Here is a 27,984-nt window from a genome sequence, read left to right as displayed (position 1 = left end):
AAAGATTAAAAGACCTATCCCTGCTTCTCTGATAAATAGATTACAAGGGATTGGCTTATATAAAGACCGTGGCTAGAACTGCTGCTTTGTTTTTTTTTTCTCCTCCTTAAAGTCAGCTTAAGAGGGGGCTGGTTTGAAATGATCTAACCCTTTTACTTGCTAGCAGATCTGCACTGTATTGAACAGTGGCATTCTACAACTTGTCCTACACATTCCCTGAGCTGGTTGGAACTTTACCAGACTTGGGCCATTTGTACATGGAATACGAGGAAGAGGATGATGACATCCTTTTTGCAAAGTGGATGAGTAGTTTTTGGGGGCATAATGGAATTGAGGACAATGACAAAGATGTCAGGGGCCACAGAAAGCGACAGTCACGGGCTCTTTCGGAAAGGAGAGCATCTCTTCCATGTCCGGTAGGTGGTCTATGGCCAAACTTTTAAAAACTTTGTGTAGTCACATTCAACAACCAAAAATAATCATTGATCAGTTGAAAGTTGTCAATGAACAAACTATAATCAATATTTGATTGTCATGGGTTGTTGTGGGTTGTTAGGGGTCACATAAATACTAAAGTCGTACTCGCAATGCTTTTTACAACTATTTTTCATTTAAAACATGATTTGCAAACTGATCCATTTTGCCATTATATTCATTTTAAAAATGTTACTTGCTTCCATTGATAGAAGTTTTGTTGGCTTACATGATAAGTATAGTTACCCATAATCAAATTAGCTGATGAAAAGTGAATTATCAGTAAGTGCTGTTCTGCATTTTCTGCCTTACTTTATTAAATATACCTATGATTATTTATATGACTTTTATGCCTGAGCAATAATTCAGTACCCCCACAGACCGAGCTGATTTTTATGGTAAAAGCAGTTTTGTACTTATAGTAACTTTGCTCTTTCCTGTGTAGGTAATGCTTGATTGATTTCAGATGCATCCAATAGTTGTTAAATCGTCAATAGGCATGTGTTATTAGTGACAATAGCCCTGATTTATTAAAGCTTTCCAAGGCTAGAGGAAATAAACTTTTATGAGTAAAGCTGGGTGACCCAGCAAACCTCAAATGAATAAAGTCCTGGATTAAATACATTTTCTAACAAATAGCAAGTTACTTTTAAGAAATCCATTCCAGGTTTGCTGGATCACCCAGCTTCACTGATGAAAGTGTATCCTCTCCAGCCTTGGGGAAATTTAATAAATCAGGCCCAATGGGTCAAGGGCAATAGACACTTTGCAAAGGAAAAACTTGAAATAGGCCCAATTAATTAATTCATATACATGACATCATATAAAGGTCACAATTGGCATCACTTGGCATGTCAAAACTACATAAAATAAGATCATAAGCCAGCGTATGTGAATGAAAAGGCATAATAGATACATTGGCGTGAGATTTTTTGGTGTGAAGTGTATATATATATACCTTACAATACAAGCTTTAAATACATGACAAATTTAAAATACAACCTTTCAGCAATCTAAAGTTCACTCTTTAGGTACTATTATAGATAAAATGCAGTGATAATACCAGAAGCAGCAGCCTTAGACTTCTGAAAAGTTGCATCCTTGAAATAATTTTTATTTAGCCACTAAAAAGTGTATTATTTCAACACCAATATTTTGCCTATCACACCTCTTCAGTTAGAATATTTGGAAATTGGTATTATTTTTGTTTATGGTGCTTTTTGAAAGTTTTACTAATTGAACCAAAATGTCCAAATATTCCCTCTATGTTTTGTCTCACACCTTTGTCTACTTTTATCTGGAATGTATATTACTTTGGTTTATGTTATGCAGAATAAGTCTAATAATGAGTGTTTCTGTTTGTACAAAACTGAACTTGCTGGAGGAGTAACATTTAAGCAGGATTTTCTAGAGAACTCCATTGTTTTATATCTGTATATCTAAGCAATGAAATTAAAGCTTTACTCTAGTGTTTAGTATACAGTAGGAAGCTCTTTAACACTTGCCTATCACCTGTGCTTGGACTTTTAAAAAGTTGGAAGCTTTTACGTCCATTGTGGACAGTCTCAGACAGTAGACATCCAACAACCCTTGGGTTCCATTGGAAGATCGGGTAAAGGGCTGATGTTTGGAAAAAAAAAGCCTGCTGTTGCCTGAGAAGAAAATCAATCCCTTTGTCTGACATAGAATCAACTTTTGTCAACAACTATAAGGCAGCATCAAGTTTATCTATAGCCAAACTTCTTTTTTTCAATTTTGAATAGAATGTGAAAATATTAGAAAGTCTATTACAGCTATTCAATGGTCTGTTAGCAAGACTTCCCTTCACTTCTTGCTCCTTGGATGTTTTACTAGGGGATTTAGGGAAAGTCTGTACCAGGAAAACTGACAACAATAAATAAATGACAAAGGTTCTAGCGTTCCCCCACTTAACTTTAAAGATATTTTAACTTCGGTCTGTGTTGGTTTTAGAAAGTTAAATAAATGACAAAGGTTCTAGCCTTCCCCCACTTAACTTTAAATATATTTTAACTTCGGTCTGTGTTGGTTTTAGAAAGTTAAATATACACTTTACTTTAGTGTCATCTTAAGGGCCTTCAGATATGTGTCCATGTTTTTATGCTTTTTTTTGTTTTATAGTTAAAAGATAAACATTTCAATGTTATCAGAATTCATTTTCCTGTATTATCAAGAATCCAACCTGATACTAACACATTTTTTTAGCATTTCTATTCCAAGGATATGTGGGCATCATGGGACATTATGCTGACTTTTAAAGACTAAAATCCCTTACTGACAAAGACATTTGTAATAAACTGGAATTTACCCTATATCCAGTACTATATAAGAATGTTGAGGTTAGATATAATCATTTTTTCCCACTGTCAGGAGATTGTCAGGCAAATCTAACAAAAAACTAAAGTTCTATTGATCAGAGTGGAGTGGATGCTATTGCTGTATTTTTTTATTTATTGATTGCTGCTTGGTCTTTACCAGTAACATATTTTTACAACAAATAGTTCTAAGAGCTTAGGGATTAAAGTAAAGTTTTGATGAAATGGGAAAAAATTGGATGTGAAAGAAGATGATGGCTCGATGTACATTTATATACCACTGATGATCCTTTTCTTGAGGGATAGTTGCAGAAAAATACAATTTAGCCCATAGCATTAGCCACCTACAATTAGCTTCCCCCAGGATGTTCACGGAGGCCGTTGGTGAATCATTATCCTAATTATATTCTAAATCAACCATTATTAGCAGGGCTGGTAGTTCAACATATTCTAAGGTTTACAGTTACTGTAACTAGAAAAGGATCTGTTTGATTTGATTGATTCAAAAGGGAGTCCATTGGAAGTTATGTGAGCTGCAACTGATATTCGTTTTTTGGGATAATGTTATGTAAAATGTAAACTCTTATGTGTTTAAACATGAAATTGTAGCCTCATTAGCATCTGCATACATTGTCATTATGATTCTTGTTAATTAGCCATTCTTCTAAGAAAAAATTCAATTGCGCATGTGAGTAGCTCTGTAAATTGGGGTAAAACTGGTGTACCCCAATACACACCTACCTTGTTGTTTAGGTCTATTCAGAAGATCCTCCCTTGTGCATCATTTTATGTGAAATCAACTGAATGCAGAAGGAAGCTGGCTGAAGGAAAGATTGTATCATTGTCACTAGATAGGATTTGCTGTGAAGTTTAAAAAGCTGCAATGTGTTATGGTACCACTGGTTACAAACCTTGTTTTATTGATATTTTTTTCAATAAATACATGATGGTAGCCATTTCTACTCCTTATGTACACATAATCTCCTACCTGCTTTGCATTGTTAGACAATGGTTGTACTTTACTGCTTCTCCACACAATCCCTGTGTGGTTCATACTTTGGGCCTGATTTATTAAAGCTCTACAAGACTGGAGAAGATACACCTTCATCAGTGAATCTGGGTGATTCAGCTAACCTGGAATGGATCTGGTACAAGATTAAAAACATTTGCTAACAAATAGCAAATGATTTAAGATATTCATTCCAGGTTTGCTGGATCACCCAGCTTATCTTATGAAAGTGTATCCTCTCCATCCTTGGGCGAGCTTTAATAAATCATCCCTTTATCTCAACACACTATCCACTCATTACCCATGCAATGCACCGCAGAGGACTACAAAGGTCTGAAGGGGACCTACGCTAAACATTGTCAAAATGGCCCAATATTTTCCTGCTGGAAATATACTGTATATTATTTTAAAGATACAAACTCTATCATCTACATTTAGTTTATTTTTTGTTTTAGTGTCTATCTAAATGTCAGTTGGTACTTCTTGGGATCCCCTGATGGTCCCTACCCTTTAATTGTTGTCTTATTACATTGTAATGATGTCCTTATATGTTGGTGATTGGATATTTTTTAAAATTATAGACCAACCCAGCAGCTATCAACACACCCTGCCGGGACTAATATTAGATACTATTCATTTTTTAAATATTTGGAGCCAAAACAAGAGGCATTTACTTCTGTTACTTCATACAGCACCGTCATAATTTCCAGTCTGAGGTGATCACACAAACAGTTGTAACACTCATTTCCCTCTACAAATATACAACTCTAATATTATATAATAAATGGCTATGTACTGCTATGTTAGATTTATTATTCGTTTATTCATTTTTATTGATATAAATTAGGAAAGACTTTTATAAATGCTTTCTCATATAAGCTTAGGCACAGTGCATTTCAAGATATGCATTGAAAGGATATTTACAGGGTATTTACAGGGATTCTCTCCTCTAAAAATATTGGGAATCCTTTTCTCCCTCCTCTGTTGTGTGCATGTATTAGTATACCAGCCATATGAATATATAAAGATTTTTCACAAGTTGCTCAAAGTTTTATCTGTATACCAAGAAACCAGGCTGGGGTAAAAGTACTAATAATTAGTTTAGAAAATGAGATGTAAGAGTAAACTGCATCTTTACCAGGCCTTATAAAACCTACCTCTACTTTCCAATGTCCCCTATCCCAAAGTGCATTATTAGGGTAACTATCCAGTGTGCTGATACAAGGTGTAGCCACATTTGGAAATTTCTAGAAATATTCCAATACTCCACCTATAAGTTCCACATGTGTCACATCCCTTTTTAAAGACTTGATGATTGCAAGGTAGAATAGGAACTTTTTAGGGGACTTCTCATTAAAAGTATAAGTTGCAAGAGAGAAGAGATTGGATGATATCTACATCCTTTATTTCTTTTTTGATACAATACACTAGTTTTTCAATAAGATATCTTACCCTATTGTGCCTACAAATTCAATGTAGAGTGGGGACCTTTAGTTACTTAAAGAAACAGACTATAATATAGTACATAAAACCACTTTAAAACATGACACAATGTCCTCTATTTATAAAACAGGGGACAGACATCATCTCAAACATTCCCTCCTGGGAATCTTGCAGGTCCATGTGTTTTAATGGCAGTAATTGATTCCCACCAAGGAATGTTTGAAGGAATGTTAGATTCCCTGTTTTATATATAGAGCTGAATAATATTGTTCCAATACTACCCTTCCATGTGAAACAAAAGAAGTTTAGAATGAATACTTAGTTGTGTTTTAAACTTGTTTGTATTAAAAAACAATGGTTTCACATTCTATCCAATGGTCTGTTTCCTGGAATACCTAAATGTTTCCATTCTACCTTGTATTTATGTAGTAATTTTAGGATAAGATAATATACCACTGAAATGTATAATTGTATGGAAATATAGGAAGTCAATGTATCAATGACAGAAATATAAGATGTGAATTTCTTCTTGCAGAATATTGTTATAGTGAGGGGTCTGGTAAATTAGATCAGTCACATGATATAAATGTTTTTATTTTGTCCTAGAAGAATATTCATTCTAAGATGTCAAAATGATCATTTAAACTAGAAGTAGCTTGAATTAAATGCAAGCCGTTAATAAGTTTAGTGGCCATGATACTGTAACGAGCGCAGTCTAAAATGTGCATTTGTGACATTCCTGTAATGTGACAATGTCATCAACAACCACTTCTCTAATCTTCCTTTGGAAAGCTTTCTCTGTGTCACTGCTATTAGGCTTTAATATACTGTAGCTGAGATATTATGACAGAATGCCATGTTCCCAGTGTTTTAAATCCTACTGTACAAAAAAATTGCATACTGCATTTTTATCAGTCTACAGTTCAGTGTCATCTGTAAAGAGGATAATCTTTAAATCTTGTGGTGTTCCACTTAAAAACACCAGAGAGATCTCCGACTATTCTTTCAGCTGTTTGATATTTCTATAGAAGGTCCATAAATAAAAAGCACACCGCCAGATCTGTTATACTTACCATTTCTGGGTAGATTAATTACATTTCTGTGCAAATAGGTGGTAAAGAGTACCCTAAATCTGGAAGTGGTGCCCACAAAATAAGGCAGACAGAGGGCAAAGGGCTAGTCACTAGTAATGCCCCCCTTACTTACTTACCATGCCTTCGTTCTGCTCTGTGTCTCTGTGGAGGAGGCCATCTTTAAAGAAGCAGGGCTCTGCTTCCTCATGTCAAAGCCTCCAGCATGGAGAACAGTGAGCAGAACAATAGTAATATGTAAAATGTAGTAAGTTCCATTACAAAGCAGATTAACAGTAACAGGCAGCAGTGCACAATGCATATGTACTGTTGTAGAGTTGTAGATACAGGGATTATTATCATTATTATTATTATAATAAACAGTATTTATATAGTGCAACATATTACACAGACAGTGACACAGGAGGAGGAGAGGACCCTGACTGGAAGAGCTAACAATCTAAGAAAGATGTCTAGATATAATCACGTACCGGAAAATATAATGCTATTTTTAGGGATGAATTTCAGACTAAGGTTCATTTTTCAGGGTAAAGCCTATTAAACTTTCTAGCTGTTCCCAATAACCTAGCGAATCTTCTGATTTTCAGTTCCATATATTTAAAATAAAATTGTTTTCATTTTAACTCTCCTACCAGCATTGTGTGTTAATTCCCCCACCTCTTAGATTGTAAGCTCTTCAGGGCAGGGTCCTCTCCTCCTCCTGTGTCACTGTCTGTATCTGTCTGTCATTTGCAACCCCTACTTAATGTACAATGCTGCGTAATATGCTGGGGCTATATAAATCCTGTTTATTAATAATAATAAAAATAATAATAATAATATTATTAACAGAATAACAATAATAAATTACATGTAGAATGTAGTTGAGAACATCTGGTAGGTCTATGTTTGTGTCCCAGCTAGGGTGATCCACCCTCACTATTAGTCTATTGCCTCTAGTGCAAAACATAATTGGAAATTCAGCATTTGTGAGTTGCCACAGGCAAGGATCCTTGATCTGTGTGGTAGCATTGGTTATTCTACAGTTACAGCTTATCCCTGCTCTCTTATCAGCAGGGACCATGTGTTTTGCTTATTTCAGAACTCTAGGTCTGGTTTATCAGGGAACATGTTAGTGCTCTGCAGTTGGACCACTCCTTCCACCCAGAAAGAATATGTACTCCTTTGCAGCATGTTGGCAGGAGAAGGCATATTCTACTCAGGGTATCGCTACTACCTGAAGAAACCCTGCTAACTGTGCAAAGTCTGCTAATATAATGCAACACCCAATTTTATGCCAATGCAACAATGCAAAAGCAAAGTTAAATAAGGCATATGGGGGAAAAGTTAGTTAATGAAATGAACCTACTTACTAGCCACCCCCATACCCCCCCCCCCCCCCCATTGCCCAACCCTCAAGATTTGATTGTTCTGTTTGCCACTGAAGTTGAAATTATGTATTAATCTGTTGTACTGAGGAGCATAAAGGGTCATTACACAGACAGTAAATTGGTAACAGTCTACAGGAATGATGTAATGATTGAAGTCAGCATAGAAAACTATACATAGGAACATGAGCTGGCTGTTTCTTGGACATAAAGGGATGACGGCCTAGCAATGTAAAGACATGAAAAATATTGACCTTTAACTTATGCTGGCTCAGCACATTAGGCTGTGATACAGATGACATCAATCCATTCTTTATTAAAACTTGGAATCTTGGCTTGGAAAGAAACAAGTTGGTAATGCAGACCTTTATATTATATAACAACGACTAACTGAATGGTGGTGTCAGGATAAGGTTTGGAATTATGATAACAGTCCTAGAACCAGAACCAGGTCAGCTGTGGCAGCTCACAAATTTATATCCTGCGGGTTCACTTTAAAAGGATGTATACTTCTAGCAGGCCCCTTAAAACATTATAATCTTAAAATGACTGTTGTCCATATAAGTATATTCTCAAAACAACTATTCTCAACTGTATTCAGGTAGGATCCTAACAATTGATTGAAAGTTCCATACTAAAATGTATTAAAGTTGCAACCACTGGCCCCTGGGCCTTCAGTCTAACAAATATAAACTCAGCCTGATTTATTAAAGCTCTTCAAAGCTGGAGAGGATACACTTTTATCAGTGAAGCTGGGTTATCCAGCAAACCAGGAATGGATTTATCCAAAGTTGTTTGCTAATTGCTAGCAAATGTTTTGAATCCTGGACCAGATCCTTTTCAGGTTTGCTGGGTCACCCGGGTTCACTGATGGAAGTGTATCCTCTCCAGCCTTGGAGAGCTTTTATAAATTAGGCCTATTGAACTATTATAGTGTGCCTATTGAACTCCAAAATCCACAGCATTCTTTTCTGAAAGATATAACATCTGAAGAATGAAATCTGACTACCATATAATTTAGGATATAAATAGGATATAATGTAAATACTATTGTACCCTACAGTGACATAAGGGCAAGAGAAGAGTCATTGAGATGTAGGATTGAACCAGGAGATCCACACAAACAAAAGTGTCCATTTCCTGGAATAATTCAGGACACCACTGCTCTACATCAAAGCCATCCTGAAAGGTGGATTGGCAGAAGAGGTAAATATTTAGTCTTTTCTTTACAGATAAATAATAATACAGTTTTCTTATATATTAGGGTCTCTAAAGTCATTGGAGAAAGGGAGGAGAGGTATGAGTTGAGACATTTTAGGTTAAGGTTAAATTTTCAAGGTTCGAGGAAAGGAATAGTTGAGGAGGCTTTTGTGTTTACAAGGCAAGTTTACAAAAAAGGGGAAAGGTACTGGTTTGGGAAGCTAAGAAATCAATGCCAAAGCTATCAGTGCTTGAAACCTCAGACACCAAAATTTGCCCTTATCCCTTATATTTATGCCTAAGACCACTGCTCCTGTGGAAATAAAAAAATAATAAAAAGAACAGACATTCTGCAGGTGGTTGTAAGATTTGGTTTTATGAGGCAGAATACATTTATTACAGTGAAAGCTGTATGTCAGAGTTATACAAAACAGTCTCATTGTATTACATTTTTTATGCTAATGGTATATGTTACTTGGGGCACATAAAAGATCCTTTAAGGGTAGAAGAGTAAGGACATATTTTACTAAGTAAAGTTTACTACAAAGATTCACAAAGACAACAAAAGTTTTTTTTATCATTAACTTAAAATTGAAAATGCATTAAAATATGGACATGTCTGAAACTGAAGATCTATTTGGAGAATGCAGCAAGCTTGGTATTCATTTCTCATCTTATGTTTTTGCTCTTATTTTCTTTTTATTTTTTTTATATGTGGACACTCATTTTAAATCAGTTTAAAACATTCTGCTTGTATAAAAGTCTTACAGTGTATTTTCAAACCCTGAGTAGAAAAGCTTGATTTCTGCCATAGAAAGACCTGTGCTTTCTGCGTGGAAGCAGTGCACCCTCTGCAGAGGTCCAACACACCTCCTGCTAAATTCAACCTATAAGTATCCAATCACTAATCTTATTTTCCCTGCTGATTAGACACTCCTAGGTTTGTCAATCCTCCCCAGAGACACTGCTGTTTCCAAACAGAGCAAATGTCCCTTCATGCAGCATGATGGAGGGGGCCAGGCATTACTCCTCTGGAATCTACCTGAAGCTGATTTAAACTAATAGTTCAGCTGGGCTTTAATACAGAAGGAATTTATCCATTTGAACTTAATTTTGTGCTGGCTCCTCTTAAAGGTACCTCCCGACTCTTCCTAGAGTGACTAGAGTATTATTTGTTAGACATCTGGTGTGTAACAAGATAATCAAACATCATTTCCTTATTGGGAAAATAACTTAACGTGTTAAAGTATTTAAGCCACACGTTTTATCTACTATGTGTTATTCCCAGCTCTCTGACTAAAGGTCACAGCGCCATGTTGTAGTAGGCAACCATGTAGATTCCAGGTAAATGTGGGTACACTTACCCACAAATACTACTAGGTATCCAAACCTGTATTTATGAACCGCTGATCTACATGACCCCACAAAATAAATTAGAAAGCCAGATTCTGTACACAGATAGCAAAAATAGATTACTTTGTTGGATCTTTAGTTGTAAAGTCATCAACATGAATTTTACTGGTAGGTTGAGTGAATATCATCAAGGAACTTTGTCTCACTATTTTGATTATCAGTTTTCAAATATTCAGAATAATTTCTCTAGATTAGTAAAGCTGTGTATATTTTGGACTACATCTGGAGTAGACTGGGCTATGTGTTATCATACCTGCATCATAAATACTGGTTGAAAGGTGAAAGGTGAAAGAACAAAACATATGACAGTCTATAGAAGAAGTGGATCATGAAGTTGAACTGTATTGCTGTAATATCCAAACAACCTGTCTATACAGGGGAGTTTTCAAAAAATTTGTTGAACAACTAAAATATTAAATATTTGTGTATTTACATAAAACACAAAGTGTCACAACTGACTTTCATGCAAAAATGCTACTTGCCTAGCTGTCATGGTGATCACCTAGTTTTAGTCCTTCCTAGATCATTGACCCAGAACATGTTTGCAGCTAGAGTTCCAACATTACTCAATCCATACTTCTCGTTCAGCTAACTCATTATTTACCTCAAGGATCAACATAACAGATAGTCAGCTAGTCAGCATTCACCAACCGGTGGTCCGCGGCTCTGGCCGGTGCACCCCCAGCGAAATCAGGAGAAGGACCCCGCTGGGGGGCGCATCGGCCAGAGCTGTAGACCATGTCCTCGCTCGCTCAGACCTGCAAAGGGAGAAGTGGGTGGGTTCTGGCATCATGACGTCACTCTGGGGTCCGTGTATTTAGTGGTCCGTGAGGTCCAAAAGATTGGTGACCACTGTCAACGGTTTTCATAATAATTGAATGTTCGTATTACTTTTCCAGGCCCAGCTTACAGCCATGCATGCGGCTCGGTTCCACTCGGCCTCCAAGGCGCCGTCTCCAGTCTATCTGAAGGGCTATAAGGAGCCCCGAGAGGACAAAGACAGCAAAAGCAACAATCACACCAAGATAAGTAAACTGTTCTCAGTGGAAACCTCAGTGCCTGAGAGCAAAGGACAGAAAAAACGATCCAATTCTATACAGGAATTCTCAGAATCATTTGAAAAGCAGCTGCGCTTTCGGACAAAACGCTCAACATCTCTGGTAGGTGAACTTCAAGAAGGATTGGTAGCTGGAGCACATCATTGTTATGGAGACTGTTTTTAGAAGTTTACACTTAAGATTCACCAAACACTTATTGATTCCAATAATTAGAAAATGTATGAATCATGAAGAAACGTATCATTTTATAATTAAATCAATTGTGAAAAATGTGTCAATTTTGCTTAACAGTTGGGTGAATCATAAAAGAAAACATTGTTATAATGAACCCTAAATAGTGCAAATATACCCTAGGGCAAAGAATTCAGAAAACAATCACAGAATATTAAATTTTTTTTATTTATAATCGGGCACAATCAATATCAACTTAAAGTGCATCCCTTTTAAACTAAAATGAGAAAATAATAAATCACCTGTCAAGTTTATCCTATAGTCTATCATTCCAGTTAAAAGATTTTTGTATGACAATGTTGTAACCTCTCTTGTACTTTCTGTCTTCCTTGATCACTTTATTTCTTGTTCTGTTGTCACAGGGAAGTAATATTTAATGGGGTCAAAATAAACTTTTGGTGGGCTTTAAATCTAAGGTAAAGTTCAGTAAAGTTTTGTAGTATCTCTAAACCTGTTAAATTAGAGACTGCTAGAAAGGTGTCCAGTTAGTATTTTTAAATAGGACTAAAGCTTTTCACTTGGGAGGTGTAATATGGTGTATGGGAGGCTAACCAGAGTTCTAAATTACAGCAATAGCAGATTGTCAGTAGGTCAGTTTAACAGATACCAATGATATTTGGGAAGCCTTCCCATGGGTCAGGAATGTAAGAGGAATTCTTCCTACTGACCAACATACTGTGGATATAGTAAGTATATCAGGGGGTTCCCTGAAGATCTGCAAGTTGTTTCCAGAGTTCCCCCATGTTAAAGTTAGGAACTACTGCCCTAATTACTTGTTACAGACTAGGGGGAAGAGGGAAGGTGAGGAGAATGGGATCACATAGTTTTTAAGAGTTTTGGGTACTGCAGCATCTCATACAGTCGTGTACGGTTAGGTGGGTATTTTTTATTATTTTCAGTAAGTTTGATCTCTGCAGAGTTTTATATATACATTTATACTGATAATGCAACCAATGTAATGCATCCTATCTAAAGAAGTTGTAGAGTTTTATACTTCCATATTTTTTCTCTTTTATCAGTGTGGACTATTTCTTTTCTGGGGATATTCCTTCATTGGACACAAAAGGGTGCCAGTAAAATCAAATTCATAAATGTAAATGTATTCCAAACATCTTCCATGGTTTAAATAATGTATCCAGTGTCTTATAAAATAACATCTTGTTGTTTAGGTGACCACGATAGAAGGAACATAAATATATTTCTTTATGGTTTTTTGTTTAGAGTTAGTTGGCAAAACTAATTAATTCCAGTTATAATTATATTTAATGAATATTCCTATTTTTAAAACAGAAAAGTAAGTACGGTTATGCTTAATAAGGACAACTCCAATGCTAACCCAGTATTAGTGGGTTCAGGAGCCAGATTTCACTGTATGCTTCCTGTATCTTTCTCCAGCAATGAAGATGTCACATTCTTTTAGAGTAGCTTTCTATTTTTTTTCTTTTCTCCTTTACATCAAGTTCAGCTTTTTTGTGTTGATTAGTTTACTATAGTTCTTATGATTCTTATGTTTTGACAGGGAGAGCACTCAATACCGCGGAGGAACTCTTCCTGCAAAGAGAAGGTAGGGGATGATGCCGTCCATCACTTCCGAATCCCCCACCTGTCCCGTAAAGAAAAATCGTGCTTTCTTTTCAAAGACAAAAAAAACGACACTGTGACTTAAGTTATACTGTATTGTAATGTGCCAGGAAAGCAGCTGTCCCATTTTGTTAATTATGACAAATCTTAACCATATGTTGCAAATGTTGCCATAACTTATGGCAGTGGAAGTTGCCTACTTTGCCTACTTAAATTAGTAGAAGGAAAATATGTAGTCATTATACACATAAATATTTTGATCTTTGAATATGATTGACAATTTTGGCCAAATTTTTAAAACTGGGAGAACTGTTAAATATAGTTTAGTAAATTAATTAGATCAGACACCCAGAATTACTTATGTCTGTAGCCACCCTGATTGAAGATTATTGGAGGTCAGTGTGCCCATGCCTCTTTGACAGCTAGGACATGTTAAGAAGAACAAGTGACTAGATCCACTTATAATTTTCTGTTATAATGTGTATAACTGCTTGCTGATATATACTAATGAGAAGTAAATGTTTTTTTCACATATAGGGTTCTATAATATTTTTCTGGACTGTCTAAATATAATTTAGTTTAAAAATGGATGTAAATGGATAGCAAAATTATTGTGTTCTTGCAAAGGGCCCCCAAGCTGAGTTATGTTCACCTTTTAATGCTTCCTCGTAGTGTGTGTCTACAAGGTAGCCAACACTGAAATCTATGGTGTAAAGTGGTGTCAGATGCTGAATGGAGCAGTGAAGTCTCTTTCCTGGTCTAACCTAGCCATTAGCAGCTAGATCAATCTAACCTGTTCCTCCAAAGGTTGTTTGGGGTTCCTTTAGCTTTGGCTGATTGACCTCCAATGCGATGGTGATGGTAAATGGCACTTGGCAGTCAGTAGCATGGCATCAAAGCTAATTTTATCTATCTGTAATGGGGGCATTCCTTCCATTGACCACCAGTATAAAGTGTATTTTTTCCATTGACCTGCTTTTGTTTTATCAGCGGCACTCCATGACCCAAAAAGTATTTTAAAGGTTTCTAAAGTGTTTAAAGATTGAGACAGACCCTAGTACTGTCCCACTGGAGTTTACTTGCTGATTATACCTGATAGCACCAGGTATCGTCATTTCCTGTCATGGAAGCCAAAGTAGTAGTGAGAGGGCGCTGGGAAGGTGACCATAACTGGCGCAGAGCCCCTTTACAAAAACACTCACTACCTAAACCAAAACTAAAAAAAAAAGTTTTCGCATTAGTTACACACTAGTTAACATACATGATATTATATGAAAATGTATTTTATAACTTCATAGGTGAATAGCACAACACAAAAATAAAAAATGTGTATATAATTTGCATTGATATCATGTCCAATATAATATATATATATATTATGAGTTAGGTATTACATTAATATATATTTTTGAACATGATGTAAAAGGTATTATAGTTAAAATGTTTTTTTTTTCAAAGAAAATGATGGATTTCTGTAAATACTTCCTTGTAAATACAACCAGAACCTGCTTTTGGTTATCTTGTATGGTCTTGCAACAGCAATCAACCAGGTACTAGAGTCTGTAAATTGATCTTGCTATCCAGATCTGTGGTTTTCTATACAGCTACCTGCCAATGCACACATAATTGTCGCACTGCTGCCTTTTGTCTTTTGTTACAGAATTATGTGTTGTGCAGCTTCCCTCTCACGCTTCAGGGGTGTCAATGAGGCTGCAATGAGCTCAGAGAGGAAAATGCATGAACCACAGCTCTGCTCTGTAGTTTTATAGTTGCAAATTGATGGTCATATAGATGGATTGCAATGGAAATCAGAGCCGATATACCTATAACCTGCTTCTTCTAAATCAAATTAAAAAATATTAGTTATAATATTATTATTATTTTTATTATAAATAATAATAATATTAACATTATTATTATAACCTTTGTTATGTCAAAATTTATATTTAAAAGGAATTTGTCACTATGCAGAAATGTGAAAAGCATAATGAGGAAACTGTCACTGCTGACTTTCATGCTGTAGACTAGTTCCAGGACATTAAAGTAAAACCTAAAAAATAATATAATTATTATTATTAATACACAGTATTTATATAGCACCAACATATTATGCAGCGGTTTACAAAGTCAATTGTCATTTCACTAGCTGTCAAACATGTCACTAGCTCACAATCTAATGTTCCTATCATAGTCATATGATATTAGCACAGTCTAAGGTCAATTTTTGGTAAAAAGCAATGTTACTAACCTGCTATGCAATGTAAACTTTAACTAAACCCAAGAACAAACATGCAATACATTGCAGTTTACCAGTCCTTAGATGTGATGGCTGCATTTATTTTTGTTTGGCTTTTTTCCTTTATTTGCATCTGGTGTACCTACTGAAATGTACTTCCTGTCCTATAGTGACAACCCACTTTACTGTGTCTATAGATAAGCACAGTTGTCACCATAATATAAACCTACAGAACACCCCTATTGCTCAACTCCTTAACATGTGGGGAGGTTGTAGTCCACAGAAATAGCTGGAAATGTAATAGTGAAGCACAAGCAACCTGAATAGGAAGAGCCATTGGCAATAAAAATACATCAGTACATTTAGGAAGTCACTGTTATAACTACTTGAACACCTATACTCCCATGTGGTCTATATAGGTATAATGTTAGTCTGTATTGACTACGTCTGCTGTAATTGGATGATGTACACCACTGAGGCCTTGTATATTAAACTGTGATTTTTATCCCATATGTACAAAAACTGTAACCCCCAACCTTTCATGATAACCAATATGCAACTCATCTGGTGTAGTGATTATTGTGTACTGATCAAAATGCTTTATTATTATTGTGATATATTTTTTAAAAGGTGATGTCAATGTAAAAAGCCATGTAAGAGATAAATGAAATGCTGATTGCAGACGCTCTGTAAATTCTGTATAGCATTAACATTAGAGATACAAGTTTTATCTTATGACACATGAACAGTACCACAACATAGTGAAATAGAAACATTGTATATGAATTGTATTGCTTTATTTGCAGATAAGAATAGGAAGGATCATCTCATGTGTGTATTATATATAGAAGCACAATTAAACCTACATATTAGGATACTCCGAAGTGCAATTGCTGTGTCGTGTGATATCTAATTGGTTGCTAGAATTGATTGCACTTTGTACATTATTACTGCACTATGTGTTGCTTTATGTAATAATCCCATGAGTTATTGGGTTTGTAGGAGATTTTTACTTCCTTTTGACGTAGGTGTCCTAGATGATGCATTTTTGTACACATTATTAATATAACCTTCTCTAGTTTATTCTGTATATTTGTTAGGTTACTATATATGGACTGTAACAATTAGCAACCAATATTAGTCCAACATATGGCTTGTAAAATAGAGGCAGCACAACTTGCATACCCAGTCTATAGTCATTCTACCTGCTTCCATGAAACATAAAAAACCCATGGGTTTCATCCTTAAAGAAAATCTAAGGGAACAAAAATAAAAAGTTTTTTTTATGGAAAAGGGTTTTTTAATGCATAAGGGACAGGCAATGTCCTTTTTGCAAAAAAACTAACTATTGGCCTCTTTCCAATTCCAAAACACCCCTTTCCTTGCTCCATAGCTGGCACCAATTTCTTCATCAGGTCCTCTTCCAGGTTCTGGATCTTCTCCCATCTTGTCCGGCCAGGCTGGAATGACTCCTGTTCATGTGCATGGGAATTCATTTATTCCCTGCAGCCAGCAATGCTCAGATCACACAATGAGCTGTAATTGCATAGCTCTCTGTGCATTGAAAAAAACTTGGAAACTTTTTTAATTGCAGAAGAGACATGGTCCTTTTTGTAATAAGGAACTTGCCTTCTTACATTTATATAATTTATAAATCTAGTCTTGTTTTAAAATAGTTGTTTTTTTATTTAACTGAACATTAGGATATTAGAACACAAGATAGCTTTAATGATCCCACATGGCTTTGTGAATTACACCATTGTTTGTTATGTCAGCAACTTTTGCATGTAATGCCATTTGTACTGACACAATGAATTCAGCTATGAATTGTTCCTGTAAAGCAGCCGTTGAGTTGTCATAATTGTAATGTTGCATTTTACCTTTACACTATGACCATTGTTCCAGGTTTCTGCAGGAGGTGGCACTGTAAGAGAATATCTCATGGAGAATGTTTTGTTGGGTCTTGTGTCAATACCCAGATGGGTTAAAAGCAGCAGGGAAACTGCAAATTAACACAGAAAAGCTGTTTATGAATTAGAGAAAAACAAGGTGTAATGTTTTGCTGAACTTTAGAAACATGCTTCTCATGTTAGCCTATACTACTTTTAAATGTAACAAAGTATTTTCTAAGCATAGCACAGTCTGATTGTCTATGTGTGCCCATCTAAAGTGTCCTATTAAAGAAGATGGGGAAGAATAGCATATACCTAGCATGGGCTTTATTGGGGATAAAATAATGGTAATTGATTAGAATAGCCAGCTTAAATAATAAGCTCTGGTTTGACTGTAATTGGATAAATCTGGAAATATTTGTAAAAAGACTCAGCAATGTTTTCAATGCATGTGTGAGTATGGCCCCAAACTAAATGTATCCACAAGTTCCAAATAAGCCAAGAGTTGCCCTTTTAAGATTTTGTTGTTGCTGATTGACCCTCATTTCTGGGCATGACCCCTTGTGTAGTGACATGCTGCCCATGTCTACCAGTTCTTTCACTAGGATTCCTAATACAAGAACAAAGCTGGTATTGTTTTTATTAAAAGTTCTATCTGATCAGTATATGAAGTGTGCAAGTGGTATTACAAATAGGTATTGGACCAATTTACCAACATTACAGGGTGAAAGAATACTTTCATCTAATGACTTTAAAGACCGTGTGCTGGAGTACCGAAAACAAAAAAGTACTGCTATGAATGTCACTTCAAACTGATTAAAAGCAGTGTATGGTGGCTAAATTGTGTCATGGTGTGGGTGTTGCACTTTGGACATAGCACTATTGTGGTATACCACATACTAATACAACTTTACCCTTATGCTAGAATGTTTTTTTCTTCTTTTAGTTTGGGATATAGGGTGGATATGTTACATTTGTTTCTAGCAGGTTTTATTTTGGTCTATGGACCCACAAGGCCTGATTTATTATCTCCCTAGCGGTCTAATTCCTTCCAAATTTCCATGAAAAAAGTGGTACAATTTTTTTGCATGGAAATGTATTTTTCATTGTAGGCTGTAATTCTTAGGCATAACTTACTGATATTTAATAAATTTAATAATAAACGGTAAATGACAAAACACAAAAAAATAAATATTTAAACATGTAATGTAACTGTATAGTAGCATAAATAATATATATAAAAATAAATAAACATATATATATATATATATATATATATATATTATATGAATATTGCTTTGTATTGAACTCAATACAGCTATTTTGTATTGAATCCAATACAAAATTTTTTGAATTTCCCGCCGATCTTCCCACCCACACCGACGCATGCCCTGGGAAAACACAGAGATCTCGTCTCTGCACTTTGTGACCGGAGATCGAGGAGGAAGGATGTGTCCCCAGGACCTGCAGGGACCAGCAGGACACCGCGGGACAGCGATGGAACAAGGTAGATGGGTTTTTTTTTAGGTAAACTTCACCCCGAGTCACACTCGGGATTATCGCTAGGGGGGTTAAACTCTCCAAGGCTGGAGAGGATACACTTTCATCAGTGAAGCTGGGTGATCCAGCAAACCTGGAATGGATCTGGTCCAGGATTAAAAACATTTGCCAGCAAAAAAATGAGTTTGAAGAAATCCATTCGGGGTTTGCTGGATCACCCAGCTTCATTGATGAAAGTGTATCCTCTCCAGCCATGGAGAGCTATATTAAATCAGTCCCATGGTGTAGGTTTCCCCACATTCCCTGTCCCTGTGACACCTGTACAGGAAATCATGGGTGCAGCTGTCTTCAAGACAATAAGTCATGGACAGCAATTAAACATTGGCAAATGTTTTAACCTTCCCTCACCTTTAACTTTTTGTATATGTCCACATTGGAGTTATTATACATCTTTTCTGATTAAGGCACGCTGGAGTAGAAATCATCCCAATAGAGAAACAGATGGCAACAAAAACATTACAAATGTGCTAAACCATCCACAAAATCTGTTCAAAGAAAAAATAAAAAAAAATTGTTGAGGTTGGGTTAAAAAAAAAAAAAAAAGTCTATTCTCTGTATGAGCTTCTGTGCTCTGCTTAGCAGTATTCTAGATGTAATTGGGCATTATTGTTTGAAATCAAAGCTTATGGTTGCATGACTGGAAACAGGCTTCCTTCCTACAATAAATTGTGGGAAATGTAACTACAGGCTAGAAGTTGGGCTGTTTTCTCTATTTTCAAACACATGGGGTAAACTGTGTACAAAATATGCAGAAAGCATGCAGGAGTCAATATACTTTGAGTGTCCCTCATTTGAAGGATCTGTCTCTCTCATGGAATTAAATTCCTCACCCCTACTTTCAGTCAGGGCAATACTACTGCCCAAACTGCAATACTACTCGTTATGTGCATCTGTGCACCTCATTGACACACATACTGAATGTCAACCTACCTGACCAATGCAAATGTGTTAATGCACCAATGTGTGTTTTATTACTTTAAGAGCATGCAACATTTGATGTATAATTTTCTATAGGACTAATAAAACTAAAAAAGTGTTATACTGCACTAAAATTTTAATTCACCCTCTATATATTCACATTTTTATTTTAAAAACATATAATATTTGAAATGAAATTAAAGGAAATGGTTAAAATTCACTTGTGGGTTTAACTTTTGATTATTAATGTTGACCTGTAGCATTGATAATGCATCAATAACTTACTTAAGCCTTCCTTTTACAATTGCTGCAGTACTTTCCAATAAAATGCTTACTTGTCTTTAAAATGATTCTGACATTTCCAGCAGCTCGGTATTCGGCATACATTAAGTGCACCTGTTGATCAGATGTGGCATGTCACTACTTTTCCCATGATTGTATGGGTATGGACTACATTAGAATTCAGTATAGCCCATTACCGAATGGCAAGTAAGGCAGTAAATAGGTAAATGAGGTGGTCTGAAGACAATGTAAATGTTGGGGACTAGGTCTGATGATGGAAATAGTTCATCAGACCAAAAATAAGGTGGGATGCACTAAGTTACAGGAGCGCCTAATGCTGAGAAAGCAGAATGCAATGTGTGCAAAGAAAAAGGAATACATGACATAGGTGTCACTATGAACAGACAAAAAATAGTTTGTACTGAATGGTGTCTTTTTTCATCTCAGAATGTAGAGTTTTATTGAATTGACTTAAGTGGTGAATGTTCTCATAGCAATCAGTAGTTTGATCTGTAAATAACCATATAGAACAACTATTACAAATGTTTAAAAATTACTTACCTTCCTCTAGTAAATGTATATATGTGTACATACCCTATAAACTCATAGGTCATAGACTGATAAAAAAGAGAAAAAGAAATGTGTTTTTTTTGTTGATAATGTTTCTTCATAAGCTTTACAATTGAACCTTTGTCACATTCTGGAACTCTTGTGTATCTATGTAATCCTTTTCTATCACATTGATGAGCCTTTACGTACCTAATGTTGCAGAAAGTCCTTAAATCTTCTGTGCCTCATACTTGTATTTTTCACTGTACACTATAAAGCCAATAAACTATTCAAACAACATTGATTTTGTCTGTTTTATTTGAGCAATTCCGATTCTTTTAGGCATAAAATACAGAGAACCTTTTGTACTAGGAACCTTCCAAATGTGGATACATAATTCTATATTTTATAATTATATAGACATGTTATATACTGTACATACATATCTTTATCTCAGTTTCAGATTTTTCTATAACTTCATCTTCATCTTTTGCTATAGATAATATTCTTTTTGCAACATTACTTATTTATAATAAAAGACTATAACTTATCCCTCACTACCTCCAGCTTCCTTTCTTCCGGTCCCCTGAAACCTCTTCTTTAGGGTACTTCATTATTGGTCCCAGGCTATTTTAAGTATCGAGAACGAGGCCCCACCCATAACCCAGGGTGTTGGAGAGAAAAGAAGCATGCCAGCTGCCAAGGTAGCAATGGATAATGAATGTAAAACTCCTTGTTACTTGGAAATACATTAAAATGATGGTTTATGATGGTATGTATACTGAAAGATTTTGCATTTTGCAGTCAATTTAAACTACAAATGCAATCATAAGTCAATATTACATTTTTAGTACTCAGCCACCAAAAAGTTTCACTGACCCCTAATTGATGGGACATTGTGCAATCTAAACACAACAAACAGATTTATTTCAATATATTGAAAGATTGAATTTAAATTATATCAAAACAGAGGACAAGTTGACAGTGCAAAATTAAAACCCCTATTTAATGACTTTTATTACTTTGGGATTTCAACAAATAAATAGGATAGAAAGATCAACAATCAAGGTCCAAACAAGTTCTATCACAGGGCAACCTCTTTGGCAAGTGTTCCATGGCGAGGTCTTATTAAGTCTATTCCCCTCCTGAAAACATATTTTGGGCTGTTAGATCCACTGTATTCATTTTTATTTAAATTACTGACCAAGAACTAGTTTTTAGATAAGTAATTCTGACTTTGCTATGGTCAATAACTTGAGACTAGAACTTGGCAAGTAGTATATTAAACAGCAGATCAGCAGTGGTGGTCATTTATCTGTACAGGTCTCCCTTTAAATAAAAAAACTTCATTGTCAAGGCAGCCCAGCATGTTTGCTTTAATTCTTCCCATGACAGCATTACATACTTTATTTTACTTCACTCCTCACTGCTCCTTTCAACTACTGGGAGTGAAGAAAATTCTCATTACTTCCAAATATGAAGAGCATTACGCACTTCACGTGACAACGCTGGTGCTTGGCAATTAGATGAGGGCTATCACTCCCAGGTGGTCCATAGCCTTGTGTAAGCTTAAAGAATATGACTTGTACAGGGCTGCCCATCCTCACTTCCAGCAGCTAACCTCGAAACTTGATGTTGCATTGCTCTGCAAGGGCATTTGTAACAGTAAAAATGCCAGAAGAAATAATGATAAACAGGCCCCTTGCCAGGGGTAAGAAGCTGTCACCTTGGGCACACCAGCAGGAGCCGGGGCACAAACGATGACCTGCAACCTATGATGCTGAAGCGTTTCTCAGCTCCAAGCTCCAAGGACCTAACTAAGAGGTTCAGGATATATTATATCTGAATCACTATAATCCAATTTTGAACGTGGATATGAGCATCCTGCTGTGTTGAAAATTCTCTTGAGAATCATGATAGCACACCTGTCACACATTCAGTCCCCAGGGCTCTGGTAAAAGCTCTCAGTTGCTATGAATCAGTGTGCACGTATGTGTGCATGTACTTATCCAGATTGTAAGCCTGGGTGGGCAGGATGATTTTGTTCTGACTGTATAACCTGCTGTTTTGTCTGATTGTGTCATTATTTTTTATGATTTGCATGCTAAGTGTCATGTCTTGTGTTACATCCCTGCATTATGTGTTAATATTTGCATGCCTTGTCAAAGTGGTTTTTATGATTCTATTGTATTAAAAGTAAACAGCTCAGAACTCATGTAGGCTATATTCTGTATGATCAGTGAGGGGAGAGTAGAATCCTACCAAGTTTTATGGCCAAGGAGAACCTCCAAATGTATTTGTGGTGAACTTGAAACAAGCATTGGGAAGAGTGCATTCCCATGCACTATGCATTCAACTGCATAGTGCATGGGAAATGCTGAAAAAATACATGCAAACTTATTGGATGAACTCCTAAATTTGAATGTATTTATATGCTTTTAAAATTGGCAACAATTAATAGTATAGATTTGTAAGTAACAACATTTTAAAATGAGCAAGAATGAGCTGGTAAAATATGTAGCATGGAGAATTCAGTGTATGGCATACATTACTAGTCACTAGGTTGAAATGGATCATGTTTAATTTTTTATGCATTATACCCCTGAAGCAATTTTTTATTAACATGGGTAACGTTCTCTTCAGCTGGTGGGAATAAAGAGAATACCTGGTACTTGCTGGTATGGAGGAGCATGTGACCTCACCCATGGGACAGCTTGAGCACATAACAAAGCCCCATTGCTGTCAATAACCTATTTAGCTATTACTTGGGCGACTATAAGCTTTTACAGGGTGGATTCTCCTGATCTCTGCAGCTGAACAGAGTGTATGAGAAGTAAAGGAAAGCCGAATATGTGCTGTTGAGGAGGGGACATTAAAATAGGCTGGTTGACCTTTATGCACAATGCATAGGTTTATTTTAAAATAAACCTTTCTGCCAACCTTACTGCCAAACTTACTTTGAAATGTGGCATAATGTACATCGAGTAGGTATCTCCAGGTGTCAAGGTACCTTAAATTAAGATTTTTTCCTCACTACATATACCACAAGTTCTATATTATGCAAATATCAACTCCAGCATCTTTTTCCCCCATTTTTCCATGTTGGCCAGTTAGGCTGTTCTCTGGTTTTCAGAAGATCTTGGTGGATAGAGGAGGGCAGAATATTGACTGCAAGAGTTATAGCCATACATTAAATTACCCAGATTTATTAATAAATTGAAGATATGGCAACATGCAAAGTACCAGCTTTTTGAACCAAGGGCAACTTTTAAGGGAGTCGCTCAAACTCACTTAAAAAAAGAAAATTAAACCGTTACTTTTGGAACTTTAAGTTCTTACTTTTTTACTCTAAGTTTTTACTTTTATATCATCAAAACTTTGAATTCACTTTTTTATGTATATTAAGCCTATTTGTTAGGAGAAGATGTAACAGCAGTCATAGGATCCCACATGGGTTTATGGGGAGATGCAGCAAAGAGCTTATTTATTTTACGTGAGCAAATGCTAGGACAACATCTTATCATGATATAAAACTGTGTAATCCATACCCGTAAATCCCTCAGAGATTAGTCTATCCTCAACAGCTTGTTATATGCAGTGTAAAAGACTGGCAATACAGACAATAAATTCTCATTTAAATCTAGAGCAAAACTTTAATCCTGATGTATATTCAAATCAAAACTTCACATCAAAACCCTGGTTAGGTTCCAAAGAAGAAATAAAAATTAAAAAGAAATAAAGAAACAAATATGATGCAGTCTTGCAGTATTCAGGCCGGGTTAGGATCTGCCTCTGGACTGAGAGATCCCACATGGTTCCCCATGGCTGGCACCTTGCGGCCAATCACGCTGCAGTGCTGGTTTCTAAAGAACCAACGTCTGCACATTTGACAGCTGGCGGCATTGAGCAGTACTGGTACCACTCGCTGCTGCTAGTGTTGGTTGAATAGCTTAGTGTTCGATTCAGGGGCTATTCGTTCGAATAGCCTGATATTTTTCGGGTAATCGAACGCCGAATTCAAACACTATTAAAGTCTATGGGGGGAAAATATAAGTTATTGACTGTGTAGAACTGCAAGAGCAATCAGGGGAGCCGAGCTCTGCTCTACTTATTGCTCTTGCAGCCCAGCGTAACTATAGTGTGTGTTCTGAGATAGAGATTTTCCATCCAAGAACGCAGTCCTACAGGATCCCAGTGCACTGGAGGCTAAATGGAGACAAGTCTCCTCATTCATTCACCTCTAGTGCTCTGTGATTGGCTGGGGAAAGCAAAATAAATTCTGATGAGGCTTGAGCTGTCATCCGGGTTTACCTTTCCTCAGCCAATCACAGAGTACTAGAGGTGATAAATGGGGAGACTTGTCCCATTTAACCTCTAGTGCCCGGGGATCCCAGACTGGTTGCTGTTGTGTAACTGCTTAAAAAATATTTACTCAACTGGAAAAAGGGCTACTCAGAAACCACTTCTCACGGGCTACTACATAATGGTAGCAACAGGCAACAAATTGTTATACTAGATATACACAAATAATTTTTTTACACTCTATCTAAAAAACAACTATAGCAGCTGTGCTTGTATCCATTGATGCAACAGAACCTTGGACAAAAAATATTTTCTGACCTCCATTATAATTAATCAAAGTTTATGGGTAGGTACTGATAGAGTGAAGAATTGAAAAACCCATCACCCTTGTTTACAGCTTTGTCTCTAGTTGATTCCTTGAGTAATTATTCACTCCAGTGATGATAAATAAGGCTGATTACTTGAGAAGGCAAAGTTGCCTTGGATCATGTCTCCTGATCACACATAGCTCCCTATTATCAATACGCCACTGCAGTCACATGGGAGTATTTCCCAGGTGTTCACACAGCAGTGAGTGATTATATAGGGTTGGTAAGAGTTTTCACACCACTGCTCTATATGCTTAAGCATCCTCTTATTTACATGAAAGTACATTTTCTTCCACAAACAAGGCATATATTTCCAGAGGGGTCCGCTATGCAAAAAGTAGCCCTTTAGCAGTCTGTATAGTCATCTAATGCATTGAAAAGAAACATATAGATCTGCCATTTATGACCTTGTAAAATATATTATGTCCCTGGCTACTATTACTTACCATGCTCCTAGGAGAAATGAAAGAGAAATGTCATGTTAAATGAGACTGCAATGGATCACTGGTATTAAAACCCCCTTACAACTATTTCTTTTTTTTGTCCTTCTTTGGTCCCCTTTAAAAATTAGTGCAATATTTGGTATTACTCTTGTCAAGATCCATTGGTATTTCTTTAGAAAGAATAAAGAGATGGACAGTACAGACAAAGTTAGTGTAGAAAAATCAAATCAAACCATTCAATTACTACAATTTAGTTCAAAAAATGTTTTCCCTAACTGATTTAGGAAAGCACATACTGTAGGTAATGGAAACACACTGCACAATAAATGCAAAGGGCCATTTGTAGTTTTGGGGTACACTTTGGGGTACCAAGGCTGTAACCCCTTTTCCACTTTAGCCAAAACTAATAGAAAAGCTAGATTTTTGGATGAAGGAGGTGATGAGGTCTATTGAATTTAATGGGAAGGGATTCTACTTGAGTACCGATCTTCACTACTGCTATTTCGAACTCGAACTTGACTTGATATACTGCTTGACTTTTTGTCAATTGTGCAGCAAGACAATTTCTTCTGTTTTTCAGCTTTGTGACTCATATTTGTATCTAACCTCATGTTTATCCCTATCTGCCTAAAATAACTGAACTTGTTTTTAATAGAGTTACAACTGTGCAATGCATCTCCAGCCAATTCATTTTGTACAGCTTCCCAGAATTGTCCTATTATTTTGTGTTTTGAGTATTGTGTGTAACAACCTACTTTGTATTATTTGCATGTTTATGTTTGTGGCATTAAAATGGATATTGAGTCTTGTGGTAAATGGTTAATGCTTTTAATGGCAACAACTGCAATTTACATCCTGGCTCTCATCCAGGGCCCAATCAAGCTTATCGTCACCTCGGGCCATTCTGTGTCATCTCTGTTTCATGTTTCATTTGTCCGTGACCTTGTTAAAAATTAGGATTTGTATTCTAATTATACTGATAATGATTTTTCTTCCTTTTTAAGGATGAAGATGAGGACCCATGTGTCATCTGTCATGACGACCTCCACTCTGGTAGTATCTGGGAGTTGCATTGTTTGCACAGATTCCATAAAGAGGTACAGTAATACCCTACTTATAGCACCTAATAAATACAAACATGCAATAATAATCACAAATACAGATTAGGATTCCTATGTAACTCTCACTCTTTTATCTGTATACTTCTCCCTGGTCAGGGACTCGGAAAGTACAAAATCCAGGAAAAGCCAGGCAGCTGGTATTCTTAGAAAAAGTTCAACAATGGCATTTCAAGATTTTGAGTAAAGGTTCCTTTTTTTAGCTATTGTATATAAGGGTTATTTTTTTTAGCAAAATTGCTATTTACATCTTGATTGGGCTGTCCTCCTCCCAGCACTTAAATTATTATTAATATACTGTATTTATATAGCACCAACATTATTATGCAGCACTGTACATTAAATAGGGGTAGCAATTGACAGACAGATACAGACAGTGACACAGGAGAAGAGGACCCTGGCCAGAAGAGCTTACAATCTAAGAGGCGTAAACACTTTGACTTTAGCCATAAACATTTGAGCTGTGCTTGTATGCTTACCCTACTCTCAGACAGACAGACAGACAGACAGATGCAAACAATTACACAGGAGGATGAGTTGATCCTGCCCCAAAAGAGCTTACAATTTTTTCCCAATATTTATTGAAATAAATGGAACATACATTTTTAGAGTCTTGAAGCATGCAAAGGACTATACACTTTTGTAAAGCACAGCGCTGCAATTTTAGTCAGTGGTATAAACTTGGTAAGGCTACTTCTATATAAATAACCTCCCCATATATCCTAATTAGGACAATTTAAAGAGCCTAAGGTATTGGATATAATTAATTACTCTGTTTGTCTCTGCAGTGCATAGAGAAGTGGCTGTGCAAAAAGCAGACGTGTCCAACGTGCCGCGTCCAGGTGATCACATCCAAATCCTTCTTCTTGTCCTCTGCTCGGATGAAAGTCCCATGAAGCACGACGATCCAATCACGTCTGTTGAGGAGCTGAGTTAACAAGGCCGACACCCTTTGTCAGCACAAAGCTATGCAGCACATCTATATCTTTTTTATATAAGACAGAACCTTGTTTTTACAGTAAAATAATATTTTGTGGTACTTAATATCCTAGAATGAGATCTTTGGGTTTTGATTATGCAGTTTCACTGTAAATAAAATCACTTATTTGATACACA

The 27,984-nt window shown here is 36.2% G+C and overlaps 1 protein-coding gene across 1 annotated transcript; it reads left to right on the top strand.

Annotated features, from left to right (window-relative positions):
• On the top strand, positions 1–27,984 carry LNP1 (leukemia NUP98 fusion partner 1). Its single transcript, XM_072431531.1, has 5 exons — positions 1–416; positions 11,230–11,490; positions 13,139–13,183; positions 26,755–26,847; positions 27,657–27,984. Exons 1-5 carry the CDS (start codon positions 258–260, stop codon positions 27,762–27,764), a joined length of 666 nt encoding a protein of 221 aa, XP_072287632.1. The 5' UTR covers positions 1–257; the 3' UTR covers positions 27,765–27,984.

The sequence above is a fragment of the Pyxicephalus adspersus genome, chromosome 1 (assembly GCF_032062135.1).
Source record: "Pyxicephalus adspersus chromosome 1, UCB_Pads_2.0, whole genome shotgun sequence".
NCBI lineage: Eukaryota > Metazoa > Chordata > Amphibia > Anura > Pyxicephalidae > Pyxicephalus > Pyxicephalus adspersus.
The sequence above is the reverse complement of the archived record's forward strand: the minus strand, read 5'-3'. Positions and strand labels throughout refer to the sequence as shown.